Below are 23,926 nucleotides of genomic sequence, written 5' to 3'. Positions count from 1 at the left end.
TTATATGGCAAATTATGCCCGTTTTGCCAAATTAAAACCTGAAGGAAGATTTTCCAGTCCTGTGGGCTGGGAAGCACAATAACAGTCACTCTGATGTTGACAATGATGAGGGTGGTTAATCACCCTGACTTTCTTCAGCATGATTATTTGTATAAAGATTTTGATTTGTGTCTACTAAAGGTAAGAGCTGGACAGAAGGAGAAGGCAGAAAAGGGTGTAAGGATGTGGGAGAAAGGTGAAGAAATGGACAGGAAAAGCAAAGGTATGGAAATGGGAATAAGTGTGATGATTGTAGTGGGGAGTCAACAATGATTATTCAAGGAAGTTAGTTTGGGGGAGCAATGGTTAGGACTGTATGGATAGTGTAGGACCAGATTATGGTGGGAGCTCCTTAGCAACATAATTTAGGTTTGGTTTGATCGTCAGTGGATACCTGCCTTAAGTAGTTCAGTCTACATTGTCTTTAGTGATATATAAAAATAATGTTTAGGAAGAAAAATAGCTAACAGTTATTGAATACTTTCCCTGTTCCAGACAGTGTATTACAATGATATTTAAGAAGGTGGCCTTTGGAGTTGGTTGGATTTGAAGTCTAGTTCTAATTCTGGAATCTACTAGCTATATGACTTTAGGAAGATTACTTACTTTCCTGAGTTTCAGTTTTTTCATCTGAAAACTTGATGTGATAATATCCACCTCTCAAGGTTGTACGGATCACATGGATTGGAGAAGGGAGAATCTGTGAACAGGGAACAATTAGGAAGCTATTGCAACTATTGGACCTAGACAAAGATGATAAACCAGTAGAATGCAGAGGAAGGACAAACTGCAAAGTAAAAGTAAATAAGTAGGACAGGCTACTGACTCCATCTCCACTCTCATTTATCTTGCAATTCCTTATTTCTATTCATTTAACATAATCTGGGAAGTTGAAATTACATTCCATATGGTCTCTCTCTGGACATTACCAATTGTTTTGCTCATTTCCCTAGATCTACAAATAACCATTTGCTCTCTCTGTTTATCATTTAGACATCTCCTGCAATATATGGCCCAAACTCTTTCCTCAGTCAGAAAACAAACAAAATAAAACAGAACAAAACAAAAATCATTCACTTTCTTACACTGTATTTTCAACTTTTTTGGTTTGCAATTTTTTCTTCCATTCTTGAGTTTGCCAGTCAATCAGGTCTCCTGCGAATTCTCACAGAGAAGCAGTATTCCTTAACTTAACAATAAAGCAAAACTCAAAAAGAAAACTAATCCTGCCGTTTCTGGGCTTAGGGAAACCAGAAACTTTTCTTAAACCTTCTAAGGCAGCGCTCAGTCCTTCAGGGCGAATTCCTGCCACCAGCTAACATCAGAACAATCACTTCATAATAGGAGTCTTAAAATGCACGAGGCTTTGAGAACCTGGGCTTTCTTACTAGCGTCTAGATTCAACATATGACTTCCTCTTTCAAGGAAGACGTCTTCTTATTTGCACACATTTCTGAGCAGGAAGTTACACAAAGAACTTTTAGTCTACGTGGGAAAAGGTCCTTCGTTGTAATCTAATTTAATTCGATGCTCCCTCTTTCTTTTTCTTTCTCCTTTCCCTTTCCTCAGGGAAGGAATAGTTCAAAAATAAATGTTTCAACAGATCTCGCGGTGCTATTCGAGATTCCCAATTAAAAAAAATTAGAAACGATGCAAACGAGCCTGTGCCTTCCGGGGTTTGGGGCTGGGATTACAGCCCTCAGAGTCCAGTGAAAGCAGCGGAGGGAGGAGGCGGGGCTCCGGCGAGTTCCCCTTCCACCTTCCCCCACCCTTCTCTTCCAATCTCTGTATGGCCCCTAGCTTGATTCCAGCCTGTGCTGCAGCTGCTCTCCAGCCTTTTGCAGGACTCAAACAATTACAGCCGCTGTTCCCAGGATGGTGATCCGTGTGTATATTGCATCTTCCTCTGGCTCGACGGCGGTAAGGAGGGTGGGGAGCCCACCTTTATCGTTTTCCTGCATGTCAGTCTCCTGCTGCCCCAGAACGGTTAAATTGCAGAAGTTTGTCTGGCAGCTTCTCCTTCGGTAGACACGCATCTCCCACCCAACCCCCTCTTCCTCCCTTTCTTCCCTTTGTTACATCGATTTCACTTTTCCATGGAGTTTGGCTTTGGTTGACTTATGACGTTAGGGCCACATTTCTTTTTTGACGGAAAAAGAATGCGACCGAGTTCTGGTAAATGGAACATAGTGCTGCTATAGGGTCTTTAGGGGTAGGTGAAGAAGTCAAGTAAAATCACACGTTGCTTTCCATGGGATATTTGCCATGTGTACTCTAGGTACTGAAGCAAGGGGCAGGAGTACACATCTCTTAAAGATGTAAAACATGCTCTTATTGATGATGATTGAGTGGAGGCCTACTGAGGCATTGTGATTATGTATCAGAGAGTGAGATCCCTATTATCAAATAGTTATTTGCCAGTGTGTAGAGGTGGCTGTAAACAGTTGGTTAGAACTAGAAAGAATGGGAGGGTAATTTGGGAACAATGATGCAAAATTGTGGGGTTTTCTTAAACTTAATGTGAAAAGGGACCTCTTTTTTCTTCCATATGATCCCTGATTTTGACTTTTTATTTTCTTTCAAAAGATTTTACTTCAAACAGTGCCTAACTGCTTTAAGTGTATTGAGAACTGGAAAGGGAACTAACAAGTGGGTGGCTTCTTGTGTAGTGACAAACTCCAGTACTGCTTCTTCAGTGATAGGATGCCCCCCTCATTCGCATGCTCTTAATTTAGAATAACAAGTTTAAACAACTGTGGGGAGCAATAGGCTAAACTGAGATGAAAGCTGAGTGTATATCCATGATAAATGGAAATGTCTCTGTTTTTCACAACCCAAGATAAAAGCCACCAGTGGCAAGATCAGATGTGTGGGCTCAGAATGTACCGTGTAGGAACCCCCCTCCCTCTTCTGAGCTTTAGAGCAGCAGCTATTCCATGTTCTTGTTGCTGTGTGTTTTTGTTTTGTTTATTTATCCCCTAAGAGGGTTTGGAATAGAACTGAAATTTATGTGAAATCATAAAAACCTTGAACCTTGAACTTGTCTTCTGTGGCTACCATGTGTGGGTGTGTTTAGATAGTTTTGAAATAGAATACTTAAACTTACATTTTTGGAGCAAATTTCAGTTGGAAAAAAGAAAACTTTTTATATTGTCTTTGAACCTCACTTTATAAGCTTCTTGCCTTATTATCTTCCATATATATTAATTATGATATTTCAAAGTAATATTCGAGCTGCTCAGAGTCTCAAGTCCAATGCAATATTTGTAAAATTTAAAAGATCAGCTTGATACATTTAGTTAAACTTCTAATTAGATTGAACACAGGAAGTTAATTTCAAGATTTCAGTTTGGGCGATACACAGTTTCAGTACTGCTATTTATTCTTGGCTTTCTTGCTCTTCTACTCTCCCTTAAAAGAAGATTCAAAAAGAGGCTCCTTTCAGAATTTCTATTCAAGTAAGAATAACTCTAACTCTTTGTTGACTTAAATTTCTTAGAGCCTTAAAAATGACTATTCTCTCTTATTATGTCCATTATTAGATTCCACTGTTGAAAACTATGCAAATAAGAAATATTTATGCTATTATGTTTATTTTTTCCTGTGGATAATTAGAGATTTGCCTGTTGTTGCATCAGTTATAGTTCTTATGAACCTGTTGTCAGAATTCTACTGCATATTTCCAAAATAAATTCTTATTTTATTATAATCTTACAGTACTTTTAAATGATATCAAAACAGTATAAAGTGGGTATACTTCAGAAAAACACCTTTATAACATAAATGGGGACTCTTCAGTTTGCAATACAAAGAAAGGGTTTTCCTTTAAGATTGCTTTTATGTTGTTTTTAATATATGCTTCAGAAATTTGGGGGCCAATATCCTAACAGGAACCCAACAATTATACAAAGTGAGATGCTCCTGTAAGTGACTAAGTATAGTTTTCTAAAGAACATTTAAAAGAAAGCTTTTGGTTTGGGATTGGTAATCTTTGACTGTTTTCTTACTCCTCCTAATGATTATCATAAAAATAACCAATATTTGATGCTTTATCAGGCAAGGGAGGATCTATGATGATTGCAACTTATTCTGACCTTATCTCAAGATTCCCTTTCCTTCAAAGCTTGATTAAAAAAACAAAGTTTTCAAATTTGTATTCAACTCTTCCCCAATATAGAACACTTGTTTCTTAAAAGTTGAGAAATGAAAGCAAGTATGTTGATTTTCACAGTGGATTTCTTGATAATAACCACAGTAATGACAGTTAGAAGGAACACTTAAGTGTGTCAGGTACTATCTCAATTTTTTCTTGACAGTTTCTAGTCCTATGAATTACATGCTATGATTATCTCTGTTTTTTTTTAACATTTTTTATTGATTTATAATCATTTTACAATGTTGTGTCAAATTCCAGTGTTCAGCACAATTTTTCAGTCATTCATGGACATATACACACTCATTGGCACATTTTTTTCTCTGTGAGTTATCATAACATTTTGTGTATGTTTCCCTGTGCTATACAGTGTAATCTTGTTTATCTATTCTACAATTTTGAAATCCCAGTCTATCCCTTCCCACCCTCCACCCCCCTGGTAACCACAAGTCTGTATTCTCTGTCTGTGAGTCTATTTCTGTCCTGTATTTATGCTTTGTTTTTGTTTGTTTGTTTGTTTTTGTTTTTGTTTTTTAGATTCCACATATGAGCGATCTCATATGGTATTTTTCTTTCTCTTCCTGGCTTACTTCACTTAGAATGACATTCTCCAGGAGCATCCATGTTGCTGCAAATGGCATTATGTTGTCGGTTTTTATGGCTGAGTACTATTCCATTGTATAAATATACCACTTCTTCTTTATCCAGTCACCTGTTGATGGACATTTAGGCTGTTTCCATGTTTTGGCTATTGTAAATAGTGCTGCTGTGAACATTGGGGTGCAGGTGTCATCCTGAAGTAGATTTCCTTCTGGATACAAGCCCAGGAGTGGGATTCCTGGGTCATATGGTAAGTCTATTCCTAGTCTTTTGAGGAATCTCCACACTGTTTTCCATAGTGGCTGCACCAAACTGCATTCCTACCACCCGTGTAGGAGGGTTCCCCTTTCTCCACAGCTCTCCAGCATTACTGAAGAGAAAGAAAGAGGCTGGAGGAATAACTCTCCCAGACTTCAGACAATACTATAGAGCTACAGTCATCAAGACAGCGTGGTATTGGTACCAAAACAGACATATAGACAATGGAACAGAATAGAGAGCCCAGAAATGAACCCACAAACTTTTGGTCAACTCATCTTCGACAAAGGAGGCAAGAATATACAATGGAATACAGACAGTCTCTTCAGCAAATGGTGTTGGGAAAACTGGACAGCAGCATGTAAAACAATGAAGCTAGAACACTCCCTTACACCATACACCAAAATCAACTCAAAATGGATTAAAGACTTAAACATAAGACAAGATACAATAAACCGCCTAGAGGAAAACATAGGCAAAACATTATCTGACATACATTTCAAAAATCTTCTCCTAGAAGAAATAAAAGCAAGAATAAACAAATGGGACCTAATGAAACTTACAAGCTTCTGCACAGCAAAGGAAACCAGAAGTAAAACAAGAAGAAAACCTATGGAATGGGAGAAAATTTTTGCAAGTGAAACCGACAAAGGCTTGATCTCCAGAATATATAAGCAGCTCATACGACTCAATAAGAAAAAAATAAACAACCCAATCCAAAAATGGGCAGAAGACCTAAACAAGCAATTCTCCAAGGAAGACATACAAATGATCAAAAAGCACATGAAAAAATGCTCAATATCACTAATTATCAGAGAAATGCAAATCAAAACTACAATGAGTTATCACTTCACACCAGTCAGAATGGCCGTCATTCAAAAATCCACAAATGACAAATGCTGGAGAGGCTGTGGAGAAAGGGGAACCCTCCTACACTGCTGGTGGGAATGCAGTTTGGTGCAGCCACTATGGAAAGCAGTGTGGAGATTCCTCAAAAGACTAGGAATAGACTTACCATATGACCCAGGAATCCCACTCCTGGGCTTGTATCCAGAAGGAAATCTACTTCAGGATGACACCTGCACCCCAATGTTCATAGCAGCACTATTTACAATAGCCAAAACATGGAAACAGCCTAAATGTCCATCAACAGGTGACTGGATAAAGAAGAAGTGGTATATTTATACAATGGAATAGTACTCAGCCATAAAAGCCGAAAACATAATGCCATTTGCAGCAACATGGATGCTCCTGGAGAATGTCATTCTAAGTGATTATCTCTGTTTTTAAGTTAAGAAAATAGAGGTTCAGAGAGGTTAAACAACTTTCTCAAAGTCACAGAACTCGTAAGCCACAGAACTTGAATCCAACACAAGCTGTTTAAATCCAAATGACTTGTGTTTAACCACCAATAAATAAATCCGCCCAGTGATGCATGACAGCTAGGAGGCATGAGGAGATAAATATGAACATGAGGTGAGAGGTATAGAAGGGAGTTGGTCCTGTAAGTGGAAAAATTGCTCAGGCATATACATATAGAGGAGTAGAAAAATGAGGAGCCAGTGTAGAGGAGGGATAGTTGTCTAAAGGTGAATGTCAGTAAGTGAGCTAAATGACTATTCACTCAAGGCCAGGGAAATAGAAAAGACGTACATTTGGAACTGGTCTTTTATAGGTTAAGGTATGAAAATTCAGGTCTTAATACTGTTTTTTTTTTTTAATGGAAGTGAATTCTGCCTGTTCAGAATGTCTTGTTCTACTGTAACACAGTAGTATACACTATATTTTTTTTTCTCTTGAGATAGTAATGCTCTGTAAATTTTCATTTAATGGGAGAGAAATAGTAAGCACAGAGCCTATAATAAACTTAATTCATTTCAATAACTTTTAACAAAAATCAAAACTGGCCTTTGATCAGGATTGCTACAGTGATGATACCTTGGAGAATTTTCACTGGTTTGGGAGTTTTCTTCCCATACATTTCCCCTCAGATCCATAATAATCTCCATTTCATGGTCTCTATGCATTTTAGGTGAGCTTGGTGTAGAAATTTTAAGACTGGGGTAGATAGATTGTGATAGATATCTGAGGGTTTTATTTATGGAATGACTTTGGTAAAATCATCTCTTTAATGACTGCTAAAACATAAACTAGTTGTAGCTTGGACTGTCCATGTAATAAGTGAAATGTATGTGATTTTCCTCTATGGGATTATTCTGTACACAAGTTATAAAAACAAGTGAACAAAATGAACACTCATGATTGCCAAAAAATTAGTCACTAGTCAGTATTTTCTTCATTTCTTCATTCTTTACTTGGATATAGAACAACAAACCATTGTTCTTCAACTATATGATTCTCAAGTAATTGCATTTGGGTAACAGAGTATTTTGCTGCTCTGTCTCTTTATTTGTAAATTGAACATAGATTTGATGTATGCTGAGGTCTTTTTTGTAGCTGCCAAGTTTGTTTGAGTGCTATGTAAAGGTATTCATTAATTACTTAGAAGAGCAAAATTAGAAACCATTCATGAAATGACTGTGTGGACATGCTTTTTGAATGCACTGAAAAGTTGAAAATGGCAACTTTCACATGACAGATACAGGAACCAAGATCAGTGCCTTCAGTTTGGTGCCATATATTTGGTGACTTACTTCCTAAATCTCACAGCAACAATGGCAAAGCATTTGGCATAATTTGGCTCAATTTACAGAAGCTTGGGGAAAACAGTTATCAATGATGATGATTTTTGGAATTTTAAAAGGTACTTAAAAGTTGAATGGTTGTAGGAAAAAATCTATTGCAGAAGTTTCATAGTCTGGTAGATGGAAAAGATAAAATGGATTCATCTCTAACTCAAAGACTAGTTACTGAGGAAGGGTTTTGATCAATAAACCTTAAGGTCAATTCTCCTCCTGGGTTGAGTTGGAAAAAAAATAAATCGAAGCACCCAGACACAATTAGGTTGAATGTTCTACTTCTCTGTAGTTCATCTCTAAATTATTTTCTAAAATATATACTGTGTAATCAAACATACATCTTTTACAGAAATGTTTTCTGTTTTAATTGAATTATCAAGGGTGAATGTTGTGTTTCATTTATTACTTATAAAATTAAACAGATTGAGAATCTGTTGATAACTGTCTGACCATCTGTTTGCCTTCAGTTCTACTTTGCAGCCCACCAGGAAACCTTTTAAACCCAGCACTTAATTACTTCCTCCAATGCAGACCAAGATTAAACAAACATACATTTAGAGAGAAGGGGCAGCTCATTTATGATTTTTAAATTAATTTAATTAATATGTGTGTAAAGCTGACTTTTTACACTTGGCCAACCAATAGAGAAGAATTTGAAGCAAAAGGGATTAGTTTCTAGCTCAGTTCCTCACATTTTGGCTTTATTAGTTTGTTTCAAGTGTTTCAGAACATCAGGCCATAATTAGATATAAGTTTAAAAATACCACAACAAATTGAAAAAAATGTATATTTTAAAGTATTAGTTGCTAGTGCTCCTGGATTTTTGTTTAATTACCTTTCAAGATTTGACTCTAGTAATACTAGAGCCTAACATTTATTTATGCATTGTGTACGTCAGGTACAATTTACATAATTTATCTCAATTAGTTGAATCCTATGATAACACTGAGGTAAGTACTAGTATTAGATCCATTTCATATAATCGGAGAAGATATCTCTAAGTCCCAGAATATTAGGTACATTGCTCAAGATCAAACAACTACAGATGGCAGAACGCAGGTTAGAAACCAGGTTGTTCTGACTCCAGAACCCACTCTTAAACACTGTTATTTACACATCCTCTTAATGTATAGGTATTGAACAGAAATTATGTCAATAGTACATTAAAATCTTGTCATGTGATTGGGAGCCTATAACTGCCATTTAAGACTGGATGATGCCTGAAAAGAAGGAAAAAGACTGGATGATGCCTAACCAGGCAAATATGTCTTCATCCATAATCTGCATGTGAGAGTTAGATGGGAGTGGGGGAGATAGAGAGGTTAGTAGCAACATTTTCATATACAATTTAGTTCTTTCTTAAAATAAAGTTGCCTATACAGCATAATCTTGTTTATCTATTCTACAATTTTGAAATCCCTGTCTATCCCTTCCCACCCTCCGCCCAGGGAAATATACACAAAATGTTATGGTAGCTCACAGAGAAAAAAACGTGACAATGAGTATGTATATGTCCATGTATGACTGAAAAATTGTGCTGAACACTGGAATTTGACACAACATTGTAAAATGATTATAAATCAATAAAAATGTTAAAAAAATAAAGTTGCATAGCCAAGGGCACATTTTTAAATACCATTTGTGACATATTGAACTTTTATGACTTTAGTTCTCTTCCCTGAAAAGTGTCTATGCGTGGCTATAGACCAACATAATTAAAAGGTGGCTTTTTCTGATTCTGTATATCTCAGTTCATCTAGAAGGCAGAACTTCTATGACTTGAACTCTGGTCCTGGACTCTAGTCTTTATGAGTTCTGTCCCTTTGGCTTAGTCTTGTTTGGAAATGAGACCCTATCACAGAGTTGGAGTGTAGCCAAACACTTTTAAAGCTTAGGGGATTTCCAGCAGTGAGTCAAGACAAAAAGAACTTCACCTTTTAAACATCAGAGAATATTCATCTCAGTTAACAGTTACAACATGAAAAAATTTTCTGTTTGTTTCACCACCACTCAGCCTATTATTTCACCATAAGTGCAGCATATTTCTCAACACTGAAATTATAACAGTAAATATATATTTAATAGTAGCTGTATATCAGAAACCATTCTATCCAATGTGATATTTCAAAGTTGATTTAGAAGGAAGATGAGCATAGAGAAGTACTTAACATGTTAAAAATGTGATAAATCATCTCATTTTAGTTTCTCATGCAAATAATTTGTCAGCTTTAGTTAATAATAATAAAAGCTGTCATTCATTGAGCACTTAAAATGTGCCAGACAAAGTGTTAAGAACTTTAGATGCATCATTTACTTCTTGTAACAACTCAATGAAGTTAGTACTCTTATTATGTCCATTTTTCTTTCTTTTTTTCCTTCTTTTTATTGAGGTATAGTTGATTTACAGTATTATATAAATTTAAGGTTTACAACATAGTGCTTCACAATTTTTAAAGATTATACTCCGTTTATAGTTAATATAAAATATTGACTATATTGCCTGTGCTGTACAATATATCCTTGTAGCTTATCTATTTTATACATAGTAATTTGTATCTCTTAACCCCCAATTATTATGCTCATTTTAAAGAAGAGGAAACAGGCTGAGAGAGCTAGCAATGTCAGAGAGCTAGCAAAGCACCCCTCAGGTGGTCTGATTCCAGAGCCCATAGTCTTAACCCTTATGCTTTTCTGCCTACTGATTTTTATTTATTACCCAGTACGAATGAGGCTCTAAAATTAATTTATAAGTAATTGTAAAATTGCTTTTCTTCTGAGCTTGAAAGTCATGAAAAGTACTTCTTAATTAATTGGTCTATAGCAGTACCAAGAATAATTCTAGTGGCTTGTTACATCATGTAGAAAACTTCCCATGTAGAGATCTTAGAATTCTTTAGAGCAGAAAATTAAAGTCATAATAGCTTAGTATATACGATTAGTTAGAATGAAGAACATGTACCTTTATCCCAGTATAAGAAAATTACCTTGTGTAAGGCATTCTAACTAAAAGTAGATAAGACACATGAGGCTTTAAGGTGAAGTATGTGTTATTGCCTGCTGCCTGTGTGATTTGAGTAGGTCGCTAAACTTTTCTTTGCTTCTCATCACCCTCACAAGCGGAATATAAATGACATAAATTCAGAGTATTATGGAAGAAAACTGCAAGTATTGTTAATGGAAATCCATTACTAAAAATTGTGGAATATGATCTAACAGTTTCAGAAACTTAAACATAATTGGTTTGGTGCATCAACTAAATATTTTGAACTCAAAAAGGCAGTGGTTGGGGTGAAGTTTTTTCAGTGAGTTTCTAGTTAAGACATTTAGGCATAAAAGTCTTAAATTTAAATCTTCTGAGCAATGTTGAGAGGACATTCAAGGGTAGTGGTGGTAATATAGAGAGTTGGCCAGATGACAAGACAAACACCTGGTGAGTTTTAAAGGGACTAAGTATGAAGGATGACAAGATCCAGAATAAAGCCAATTCTATACCAGATTTGGAATTTATATGATTTTTAAAAATGAGGTTGTTGAAAGACAAATACAAAAAAATATGAGGAAAGTGTGAATAAACATTTACTTATTGTCCAGTTGCATTAAGATTTACAAGTTCACTTTGAAGTTGAAATTGAAAAATGATTTTAATTTGGTATGTGTTTGTATCCCTTTAATTGTATGCTTATGATCAGGCTCTACATGGGAGGCTTAAGAGAGGAGTATGTATATCTCACTTAGTCTGACTCTATGAAAAAGTTGACCTTAGAATTAAAATACTACATCCCAGGAGATCCTTACACTGCCCAAATGTCAGGGACGATTTGGGGGAGGTCCCACCAGCCACACAGTATGTATGTACTTTCAAAAGTCAGTGACTATAGATTTCATGAAAAGTGATGTACCATGTGATGCTTTGAAACACAAAGCATCTAACACAATATTATCTACATAATTTATATCTGGATACCCACGTAGATTTACTCAGTCAATATCTAATTGCTTTTTTGTATGTGTGTACGTGTGTGTGTGTGTGTGTGTGTGTGTGTATGTGTGTGTGTATATATATATATATATATATTTATTGAAGTATGGTCAGTTTACAATGTTGTATCAATTTCTGGTGTACAGCATAATGATTCAGTTTTCCATGAACATACATATATTTTTTTCATATTATTTTTCACCATAAGTTACTACAAAATATTGAATATAGTTCTCTGTGCTATATAGTATAAACTTGTTTACCTATTTTATGTACATTATTAATAACTGCAAATCTTGAACTCCCAGTTTATCCCTTCCCACCCCCTTCCCTCTAACCCTGGTAACCTTAAGTTTATTTTCTATGTCTGTGAGTCTGTTTCTGTTTTGTAAATAAGTTCGTTTGTCCTTTTTTATTTTTATTTTTTTAGATTCCACATATAAGTGATATCATACAGTATTTTTTTTCCTCTTTCTGGCTTACTTTACTTAGAATGACATTCTCCAGGTCCATTCATGTTGCTGCAAATGGCAGTATTTTTATTTTTTATGGCTGAGTAGTATTCCATTGTGTGTGTATGTATATACCACACCTTCTTTATCCAGTCATCTGTTGATGGACATTTAGTTTGTTTCCATGTCTTGGCTATTGTAAATCTAATTACTTTTTGAAAATCACTCATTTACAGAGATGAATTTTATTTTTTCACTGCCTAATGTGGCTGGATAGAGAAGTATTAGAATTGTGCTCTCAGGTTACTGAAACTGTGCATAAACATCTTATTGCTTGGAATATATAGAGAACATCTATAAAGGGGGGTATAGGTACAACAGTTAGGTACTATATTGTACAATAGCTCATGTTAAGAGATTCTGGGGGAAGAAAAGTGCAAAACATAAATACTTGGGTTGTCAAAACATGGATTGTTCCAATAGACAGTTATAAGGAAAAGTAGTCAGACAGTCTCCCAATGGGTGAGATAATTACAACCTAATTCTATATGCGCATTTGCTAAAAGGATCATCATTTGATGTCTTTATAAGACATATTAAAAATATTTGAAGTTGAAATGGTGGACATTAATTTACCTATTTTGTTGTAATAAAAATGTATAGCAATTTTCATTTTTTTGGTTAATAATGAGCCCTTATTATATGTAAAAGCATGTGATAAGAGAACACATGTTGTTTATAATAGCATTAAACTTTTATTTTCTAAACATTTTCTCAAGTTATAGAAATTGCCTCTACCATAGTAATTGTTTTAAGGTCATATAAGGTAGATTTCTGTACGTAAAAGAATAGATATTAAGGCCAAGTGAAAACATTGAGCAAACTTAATAATGTATGCATACATGCATACCATATAAACACTTGACAGAGGTGCTCTGGTGCAGAGCCTTACATGAGGTAGATAATTTGAATAAATTATGTAGGCAGGCCCTGGTCATGCTGAATCTATAGGCTGTCTTAAGGTTTTTTTCCTTTCATCCCAAATTTATTAATTCATTCGGAAAATATTTATTGCCATCCACTGGGCTGGACTCTGGAGCCAGGTCCTGAAGGGCAAAAAAAGAGCCAGGAATAAAGATTCCTCAGCCTCTTCCCTGAACCATAAAAAGGAAGAAATTATGGTGATAATTTCAGGGTCTGCAAATAAGGAGTTGTACATGAGGAGATCAAAGGCAGAAATACTTCAGGGACTTCTAGCATGAAATCTGATATGCTGTTTCACAGGAATCAACATTCTGCCTCCAAACAAATGTCCTAAACTACTTTGTCTACCCCTTCCAGTCACCCTAACAAAAGATCTCCTTGAGTAACTATTCTGAAAACAATAGTTTATTAGTTCAAACTTTACTCAGTTTTCCTGCCATTTTACTTTAGAAAAGTGTGAGAAGGAGATCATAGGCACAATTTGCACTTTCTTCTTATATTTGAACATTTTTCACAAGCATGATCATTATATGGTTCTGATTAAAGCCAAATGTAGCAGTGATGACAAGTTAAAGATCTGTGATATCATTGCCAAACCAGTTCTATCAGTTACCTTGGAATTCTGGAACAAAGCACGCTAAGCCCCCTTTTAAATCTCTGAAACATGCTTTTTAGACTTCTCTATAATCCCTAAATCTTGGGACCACCTTGGCCTTGACTTTTGTATAAACAATTATGCTTTACAAAAATCTGAGGTGTATTTATTAACTCTTATTTATAACACCCTAACCATCTTCTGTTTGTCTCTCCCTTCCTGTTCTCCCTGGCTCTTTCCTCCTTTTATAAGGATTATAGGCATCTCAAGAGTATGGCTTAATGTTTGTTTCAGGGTTCTGGATATCAATGTGCTTCATTTACTTTAGCTTTAGTTCATGTCACTGCTCCTTTAAATTTGATAAAGATTATCTCCTGAGCCAGACTTTCAAGTGTAGAGGTTATTCAGTGTTTGCCTTTGGTCATGCATATGGCAAAGGAACTAAATGCTGAGATAATCAAACTTCTTCTTATGTTTCCACCAAATCATTGGATAAATAAATATAATTTAACTCCTACTTCTTCCTCCCAACATATTTCTAATTCTCCCCACCACAAACATTTGAACCCTGTCAAAAATGGTTGCCACATTACCAAGAATTAATAAGCACCGATATCCACTTGGGCATTATTGTTCTTAAAATAGCATTAGGGCTTTCACATTTTTATAACAGTGCTTTAGTGGACTAAAACAACTATATCTAGATAAAAAGGTCATGGTAAAAATTAATCTATTGAATTTGTTATTTTGTTATTAAGAAACCTAGACTATAACACTGGAAGTCCCTTTTTCATTGTAAAAAAAAAAATTGCTTTTGGTCTTTTTCTTTTTATCAGCATGAAACATGCTGAAAATAAAATACGAAAAACATCTAGGGAGAAGGGATCTTAGGAGGTCATCCAGTCCATACACGTCAAGACTGCCAGTGAACTGTCCCAGAAAGATAATAATCAATTTTCTCTTAGTAAACTCTCCAAAGAAGGAAATATACAACCTCCCTTGATAATATGCTGCAGTACTACTTTTTATTCCTTGTTGTCCTAGACTCTAGGACTAAGATTGTGGAAATCTGGGTGACCAATGAAGGATATAGTTTGCCTGTTTTTGTGTAGTGAAGAGAAAAGATCAGATTCTTGAAACCATGGAAGTAAAGGAATTAAAGCACTGTACAGTACATAGAGATCCACTAGTTATCAATTCAACACATATTTCCTAAATACCTGATGATAAAATAGTCAACTCTGTGGGGGACAAAGTCTTTGTCCTGAGAGAGCTTACAACCTATTTTGTTTTGGAAAGCTTAAAGTAGGTCTGATGATTTCTTTTTTCTCTTTTCTTCTGTCCCTCTTCTTTTTTAGGAAGCATTCTGGGCATTGTTCATGCCTGTAGATCAGTACACTTTAAGATCATGCCATAAGAGAATATTCTATATATTGGTTATTTTGTGAGACTTATGATTTGTTGAATTTATACTAATCTCAAAATCAGCATTTTAAACATTTTAAAATCAAAAATTCGCTAAAGCTGAAGTACTGGGCATTGTTCATTCATAATAGTTGATGGTATTATTAATGAAGAAAATCATATAGCATGGCTAATGTAAGACCTAATGTAGTGCCTTTAAAAAGTTCAATTTCAAGAAAAATATTTTGTTATAAAATTATTAATTATACTACTTGCTGTTATAGAGAAAACACAGCTGTTTCAGAACTCCGAACTGAAGGCTGTGACTTTTTAATGTTGTTTAATAGTAATTTGTTTGAAATCCTTCCCATCATTAGTGTACTAACCAACAAGGGAACCCTGGATCAGGGAATAAAGGCCTTAAGATAGTGCTTAATCTATATGCTTTATTCTCTCTCTCTGTGAAATAGAAGAAATGACCTTATCCCCACTTCCCACGAATGTTAGATTTTTAAAAATGTGATGAATAGCAATGTGATGATCTCTGAAAGAAAATTATTTTTCTCTAGCACCCTGAAATATTTTGTTAAAACTCTTGGCACAGAACTGCCTTTCTATTTTTCTTTTATAAATTCGAATTTTACGTTTTGTTTTTAGCAGTCCAGGATTAGGCTTCAAGAGAACCTTAACTCCTTGTTTTCTGTTGAAATCCTAATACTGCACAGGGGAGAGTTTTACCTCATTCCTTTTCATTGAAAATGAACTCTTCTTTTAGGGAACAATATTGTAGACTCTTAGGTTTGGTCTCTCTCTTCCCCCCGTATCCTCCCTTCCTCTCTCCTCTCTCTGGTTCTTTTCTATGCCTTTGCAACAATGCACAGTGATTTACAATTAGTTGAACGTGACATTTAATAACAAAGTTGTGTCCCAGAGAAGTTATACGTTAAGCTAGGAGAAAGGTACTAAGAAAAGATTATATAGGACCTTCAACTCTAGAAAATAAGCTAATCACGCTGCTTGTGACATTCATATTTCCAAATTAGAATTGTCACATGTAAAAACTTTTGTAAATGTATTATCGTGTTCTAGAAAAAGAATCTTATGCTAATGAAAATGATCATATTCTTTTCATCAATAATCTCTCTTTTTGGATATTTCCTCCTTGCCATCTATTTCTTCTGAATCTATTAGTAACTCTTATACTTATTTCTAAAATATTAAACATCTACTCTCTTTGGATATTTTTCAATGATTTCAGGCAAATTTGCAATAGGTTCCAGTCTCAAGACCTTCCTAAATTATAAACAAATTTTGTGAAATCCTACTGTATATACACCAAATATGAGATCTTTAAAGTACTAATTGAGTCAGAAAGACAACCTGAGTCACAGGTTATGTCTTAACCCAATAGTTGGAAGCAAGACTGAGAATGAATCAAGAATAGATATTAAAATGCATTTTTTCAGATCATAATCTGTGAAATTAAGTTGATGTGTATTTACTAACTTAATTTTATACAAAAAAAGGCTTATTTTTGTGCCTCCCTTATAATTCCACTGCAGTTGTCTTAAACTCCACTTTTTGACATAGTGTAATAAAAGGACCACTAACCATCCTTTGTTCACTCTTTTTTTCCTCATCAGTTTTTTCCCTTTCTTTTTCCTCAACTCTGGAGGGAACTGGGAATATAGATTTTTTTGTTTTTTTACAAAATTGTTGCAGAAACCATGAGGGGGTGTTATAGCTCCTTGGAGATTGCTGTTTAAAACTGAGTCAACGTCTCTCTTTTCTAAAGAAGATAATGGATCAGATAATGACCTGATGAGTGATATGTAGAGCTAAGTAAAGCTGGCTTCCTCATTAAAGCCCTGTACAAATAGAGACTATATTTCATTCAATACCCACGCCTTTTTTCAAGCCTTTCAAGACTGAAGTAAGTTCAGGCCACCACAATACCAGTTCTATTAATTTTACATAATTAAGGCTAAGGGAAAACAATGATCCTAGTTAGACAGTTAATCAAAATTTGGGTCACTACCAATATATTGTAAATAAAGCCAAGGCCTCTGAAAGAAAAATGCTGTACCTTAACCTAAGTTGGCAGTAAATTAATTCTTCTAGAAAAATGAAATTTCCTTTTAAAATTAGGCCTTTGCCACATTTTTAATCACCAGCATTCAGCCCAATGTTCTTTTGGATATTCTTTGGTGCGACCTACGTATTTATAAACATTAACTGAACTTTTGTTCCTGTGAAGTGTTTTTTTTCCCCACAATGAATGAGTTTATGTTGATAATGTTAATCTTCATAAATAGGGGGGCATGGCTTAGGAATCTCATCAATTTGATAACTGTATATTTCTGAGAACTACAGGATAAATCCCAGTTGAATTAAGTTGATATTTTACCTTATATTGAGAGAAAAATCAACCATTTTCTTCATTGCCTGTCCCTCTGCAATGCATTCCACTCAGGATCCCCATATTAAGCTTCCTAAATAAACTTTAATCTTCTCCAGGAAACACCCTAAAGCTAGGTTAGGTGTCTTTTTATAATCTAGTAACACCTTGTACATATTTTTATATCAATGCATATTGTATTATAATTTTCTGTTTATATCAGTCTTTCCCACTAGACTGTGAACTCCCTGGGCTCAGGGTCTTTGTTTTGTGCGTCTCTGTTATGTTCTCAAGCTGTAGCACAGTGCCAAGTCCCCAGAACTATACAGTGAATACATGATTATGGCATTAGTGGATATATGAAGGAATGCATGCATGAATAAAGCACTTGATTTATCCCAAGCAATAGTATCTGTGAAATCATGGATTTGATGTGCTAATTACCTGTTTTGTCTATTACACATTAGCATAAACATAAACACATACAGTTAAATGAACATCTTTAATCATGTACTAAAAATCCATTTGTATGTCATCAGTGGAAAGCACTGAGCTAGAGGCACTATTTGGTCCAGACATCTGGGCTTACTACTTCTACATGTGCCAGGTATAGCCTCACCTCTGTGCCTTTGCTCCCAGTGTTTCCTCCACCTAAGTTATACTTCTCCTCCTATTTTATAGCCCTTGGTCTTATCCATCTTTACCCTTCCTCACTAATGAAGTCTCTCTTGGCTACTTAAAGTAAGGCAGTTCTCTCTACCTCTAAACTCCTTTAGTACTCATTGCCTATATGTTTCATGAGGGATGTTCATCATATTGTCAGCTACATTCTGATCAAGCCATTAAACTCTCTGAGGATAGGGCCTATATCATATATGTCTTCAATTCCTAGCCCATAAGAGATGTTCAGTAAATGATTGTTGATAAATTTCTTTTCTTAATGATGTTGCTATGTTAACAAAATAAGTAACATTAGTGTAAGATTTTATGTGGAAGGAATTGTATCTTTTGGCAAAATCTAATTCGAGACCCATACAGTCTTTTAGGTGAACTGGACCTGTAGCCCAATCTGTCCAATAATTTATTGACTGCAAACATATTTTTAACAGCCTTTTAAATATTGACCTTTTCCATTGATACTTCTAGTAATCCTTCAAATAGATTGTTCCATTGTCAGATAACTCTGGTTAATTTATACTACTAACTACTACTATTAACTACTAAGGTAATAAATATAACTCCTAGAAAATATCCAAGTCCTAATCTCTGGAACCTGTGAATGCTACCTTATATGGCAAAAGAGACTTTGTTGCTATGATTCATTTAGGGATCTTGGGATGGGGAGATTCTTCTGGACTATCTAGGTGGGCCCTAAATGTAATTACAAGATTCCCTAAAAGAGGGTGGCAGAGGAAAATTTGATGGCAGAAGGGCAAGTAGGAGATATGATGATGGAAATAGGTTGAGAGTGTTGCAAGGAAGCAGTCATGAGCCAGGAAATGTAGGTGGCCTCTAGAAACTAGAAGAGGCAAGGAAAACAGAATCTTTTCTAGAGCCCTCAGAAGGATCTGCACTGCCACTATCTTGATTTTATTCCCATGAAACTAATTTTAAACTCTGACTTCCAGAACTGTAAGTGAATAAATCTGCATTGTTTTAAGTGACTAAATTTTTGGTAAGTCGTTACTGTGACAATAGGAAGCTAATAGAACTCCCAGCGCTGCCATTGATTAGTCATGTATTTTTGGCCAAGTCACTTTGTCATTGCTTTTGTTTCTCTTAGTTTACCTAAATTGGGTTTAACATTGCCCATATTACAGATCATTCAACTCTGTTGTGAGGAAATTTATAAAATTGTATCTGAAATAAATGCTTTGGGCTCTTCACAACAGAAATATCATTGTGAAAAATAGAAGGCCAAAGACCAAATGTTGAGTAATTTGTTGTTAGACCCCTACACCTGTTAAAAACGTAGTGCAAAGTTTTTAGCTACTTCATGGGTTTAAAACTGCCACATTTTATTTTGATCTGAAGGAGATTGCTAGAGCCATTGCAAAAGCAATCAATTAGTCTCTCATTTAAGAGTTCTATTTTATTTTTCTGCTTAAAAGCAACCGAAATGTTCTCTTCTGTACATTTCCCACCACTATATGCCCTTACTCAGCTGGTCTATTTCAGAACAGAGAGCCTGTTTCATTGCTTGCAAAACCCCAGGGGTTCGACTCTATGTGAAGAATGCACAAAAATTCTTGAACAAACTATCAGATGGGACTGTTGACAACTTCCTAGCCTAAAGTAAACTTGTCTTATGTTTTTACTTTTGCTTTAAAAATGACTTATTTTTTACTTGCTGTCTTGATAAGTCTCTAAAAGGCACAATGATTTCATTTGCTTTTTAAGGTTTAAGTAACAATAACCTTTATTTGTAAATATTCTTTAAGTCATGGCTTTTTTGAAAAATTTGTTGTTGTTTCCTTGGTTCTTGTAAGCTGGATGTGCTGTTAAATAGCCTAAGCCAAGAGTGGGCTGAGTACAATGAATGGAGAACTAATACTTGGAGTATTAACTCACGTGATAGCATACTTCACTCATTTCTTGTATTTGCACTTTCTTGCAATTCACAGAAGTTATTACAAAATAAACTGTGACCATGCAGCTTCGTGTTCTCTCATATATTTCACCAAGTAGGCAATTTTAGATACTAGAGCTCTAAAAAATATGATTACAGTGATTGTATATAAAAATGTATAGACCTTTATTTGCGATAGTTAATGTTAATGTGTCTGTTTATAAGAAGAATAGTCTATTTTAACCCAAAGTATATAGTTAATCCACTCTGTAGATATGTTTTGGGTTTATAACTCTAAATTCTTTTTTTCAACAAAATGACATGAAATGTGACAGGAGGTATAGCTTGTGAGTTAAATATAGAATTTAGAAGTTTAAGATTAGCCATTACTGAAGTTTGAGAATCCTGAGTGGCCTCAATGGAATGGTGGTCCTCTTTTGAAAAGAACACAGATAATTGGGTAACTCCTTTTTAAGGAAATCTGTGATGCATATTCATCTCTGCTGCCTAGATTTCATTTTCAGAGGCTATGGAGGAGGTGTTTGTCAATGATTAAATTACATGGGGTTACTAGTAATTAGGGAGTTTCTAGCCATGTGGTATAGTGGAAAGTACACTGGATTTGGAGTATGAAGTTCAGAGGTTGAGTTTTAATTCCATCATTCATAGCTATGTTATAGATTCCCTAGTTTATGTGAACCTCAGTGACCTCAACTAAAAAAATGAGTACCTAGTACTTGCTCTACCTATTCCATTAGGTTATTGTATTGAATGAGTGAATGTATATTCATTCATCAAGTATATTTTGAACATTTTCTGTTTACTTGGTTTTGTAGTATGCCTTGGAGATTCAGCAATGAACAAGATTAACATAACTCCTACTTTCGTTAAGTTTACATTCTGATGGAAAATGCAGATATTAAAGAAATAAACACATAAATACAGATGTAATTACAACTTGTGATAAGTGCCATGAAAAAAGAAGATAGGGTTTAATGTGAGAGCATAACAAGAGACTTACTTTAGATAGTGTGGTCAGAGAAGGTCCCAGTGTGCTTAGAAGGAAAGAAGGAACCAAGTTAGATGATATGCAAGGAAACATTTCAGGCAGAGAAACAGCAGCTTCAAAGACCTACCTAGAGGAGGAAATGAGCTTGGCATATTTGAGGAATACGGGTGATCCCTGGTGTAGTTGGTAAAAATTGAATAATTTGAAATAAAATTGGAGTAGAAGTCAGAAGGTAGATCAAATAGAGCCTTGAGAGTACAATGGCAAACTTTATGAACCGTAAACTTCCATAAGTTTAAAGTGGTCATAGTACTGTTGGCACTTCTATTTTCAACATAATATCACTGAGTTTTTCCATCCCTGTAATGTATGGCCCTAACTGACTCTTAACACATGAAGGTAAGCCTGTGTATTCCTATATTTGTACTTTGAGCTAAATGGGATGAAAGCTGGATTTTTCTCACTATCACTTGCCCTAACATCAAAAGTATGCTAGGTGCCTTCTGTGGTTATTTTCCCCCAAATGAGATTATTGGTTCCTTAGAGTTCCTAATTAGTTCACAGTATCCTGAAGAGTTTTAGCTCTTTGTACTTGTAACATCAACAACTTCATTCATATAAACTGAATACAGAACACTTCTATCACTTTTCAGGTAAAGCAAGGGCTTACTTTTCCAACTAATTTCTAGAGTAAATAAGAATTCAGGAAGAATTGCACATCCCTTACCCTATCTGTCTTACCTGGCTATTAAAGTGAAAGATTTCTCAGAACAACATGGCAGAGTAGGAAGTGTCCTTAGAAATTAGCTATTTCAAATCCCTTGTTATATATATGAATAACTGCAGCTCAGAGACCAGACTCCAGGTCACCTGATTCCCAGGTCAATGTTCTTTAGAACAATGTGTTGATATGTTGAAGTAAGGCAAGTATGTTCAGTAGTTGGTGGTCTGTGGCTCTTTAGGGAGAGAAGCTAGAAAAACCATGTTGTTTGAGTATTATTTTAGTAGAAGCTTGTGAACACAAGCATTGCTCACTCAATATTTTTGGAAAATTGTTTTCTGCCAATAAGAATGATGCATTTCACCAGACATATATCTAAAAAGATGAACTTGCAGATGAAGTTCTATTTGTAAATTTGGACTCAAGCAAATACTTATCACTCCTAACTCCTTTTATCATTTAAGACAGCTGTGAAGTGCAGTGTCATTAGGCTTTTTTTTTTTAATGAGGAGGGTTGAATTTCATTTTGCATATATTGTTAGCTTTTGAAGGTATCCACATCCATCGTTTGTCATTTTCAGAACAGAAAAATTAAGTTATAGTTTTGGACACTTCCTTTTATTGATCTTTTCTATCTGAAACTAAGGATCTAAATAAAGTAGCAAAACTGTATTATGGGGTTTTATCTCTGTTAGAAAGCAGTCGACTTGTTGCTATAGCTGATTAGAAGGGGATTCCTAACTCTTACCAATTGCTAGCAGTTATTAATTTAATTGAATTGCTATCTGTTAAATGGTGATTATGTTGTCAATTTTGGAATGAACTAGTCAAATTTTTGCTGGAAAGTTAAGTATAGTTAAGTTCAAAACAGAATATACAATTTGTGCAAAATTAATATATACTAGCAGTGTTCAAAATGACTTGTCATTTAAATTTTAGAATAACATTGTGGTATTATATAGTCTATGTCTCTGGTTCCTGACACATAACTCCTAAAACCTTTGGAGTGTCATTAGAGGAGGAGAGCCTTTTGTTATTCATAATGAGCGTCCTTCAGCCTTACTTGAGTTCATACCAATGAGGTGGCTCTTAGCAGGGTGGGGCCCCTAGATAACTTGTGGATAGGGGCTGGTCTTCAGAGAACTCAACCAAAAGATTAGAGGGTTGGAACGTTCAGCCCCACCTCCCAACCTCTGGGGAGGGAAAAAGGGCCAGATTGAATTCAATCGCCGAAGGTCCCTTCCCACCCCCTTCTCTTTCCGGCTTACTTCACTTTAGAATGACAATCTCCAGGTCCATCCATGTTGCTGCAAATGGCATTATTTTATTATTTTCTATGGCTGAGTAGTATTCCATTGTATAAATATACCACAACTCTTTATCCAGTCATCTGTTGATGGACATTTAGGTTGTTTCTATGTTTTGGCTATTGTAAATAGTGCTGCTATGAACATTGGGGTGCATGTATCTTTTTGAATTAAGGTTCCCTCTGGATATATGCCCAGGACTGAGATTGCTGGATCATATGGTAAGTCTATTTTTAGTTTTTTGAGGACTCTCCATACCATTTTCCATAATGGCAATTGGGAGTTCGAGATGTACAGATACTGACTACTATATATAAAATAGATAAACAACAAGATTCTCCTGTATAGCACAGGAAACTATATTCAATATCTTGTAGTAACGTATGATGAAAAAGAATATGAAAAGGAATATGTGTAAGTATATGTATGACTGAAACATGCTGTACATCAGGAATTGACACAACATTGTAAACTGACTATACTTCAATTTAAAAAATCACCAATGGTCAATGATTTAATCAATCATGCCTATATAATGAAGCCTACATAAAACTAAACGGCAGGGTTTGGGGAGCTACCAAGTTGGTGAAATACTATATTCACATTCCAAGGAGTGGTGTAACCTGACTCCACAGGGACAGAGGCTCCTGTGCTTATGTCCTTTCAAATCCTCACCCTATTTACCTATTATTCATCTGGCTGCTCATTTGTATCTTTTATAATAAAGTGTAATAGTAAGTGGAGCACATTACTGAGTTC

General features: G+C 35.2%; 1 protein-coding gene across 1 annotated transcript in view; it reads left to right on the top strand.

Moving 5' to 3' along the window:
- Positions 1-1,693: 1,693 nt before the first annotated feature.
- Positions 1,694-23,926, top strand: part of SH3BGRL (SH3 domain binding glutamate rich protein like) — a 70,822-nt gene continuing 48,589 nt past the window's right edge. Inside the window, exon 1 of the mRNA XM_032474371.1 lies at positions 1,694-1,959. Coding sequence (XP_032330262.1) covers positions 1,915-1,959 — 45 coding nt within the window. The 5' untranslated portion in view covers positions 1,694-1,914. The remainder of the gene's footprint in view (positions 1,960-23,926) is intronic.

The sequence above is a fragment of the Camelus ferus genome, chromosome X (assembly GCF_009834535.1).
Source record: "Camelus ferus isolate YT-003-E chromosome X, BCGSAC_Cfer_1.0, whole genome shotgun sequence".
NCBI lineage: Eukaryota > Metazoa > Chordata > Mammalia > Artiodactyla > Camelidae > Camelus > Camelus ferus.
This window is presented reverse-complemented; position numbering and strand designations above follow the sequence as displayed.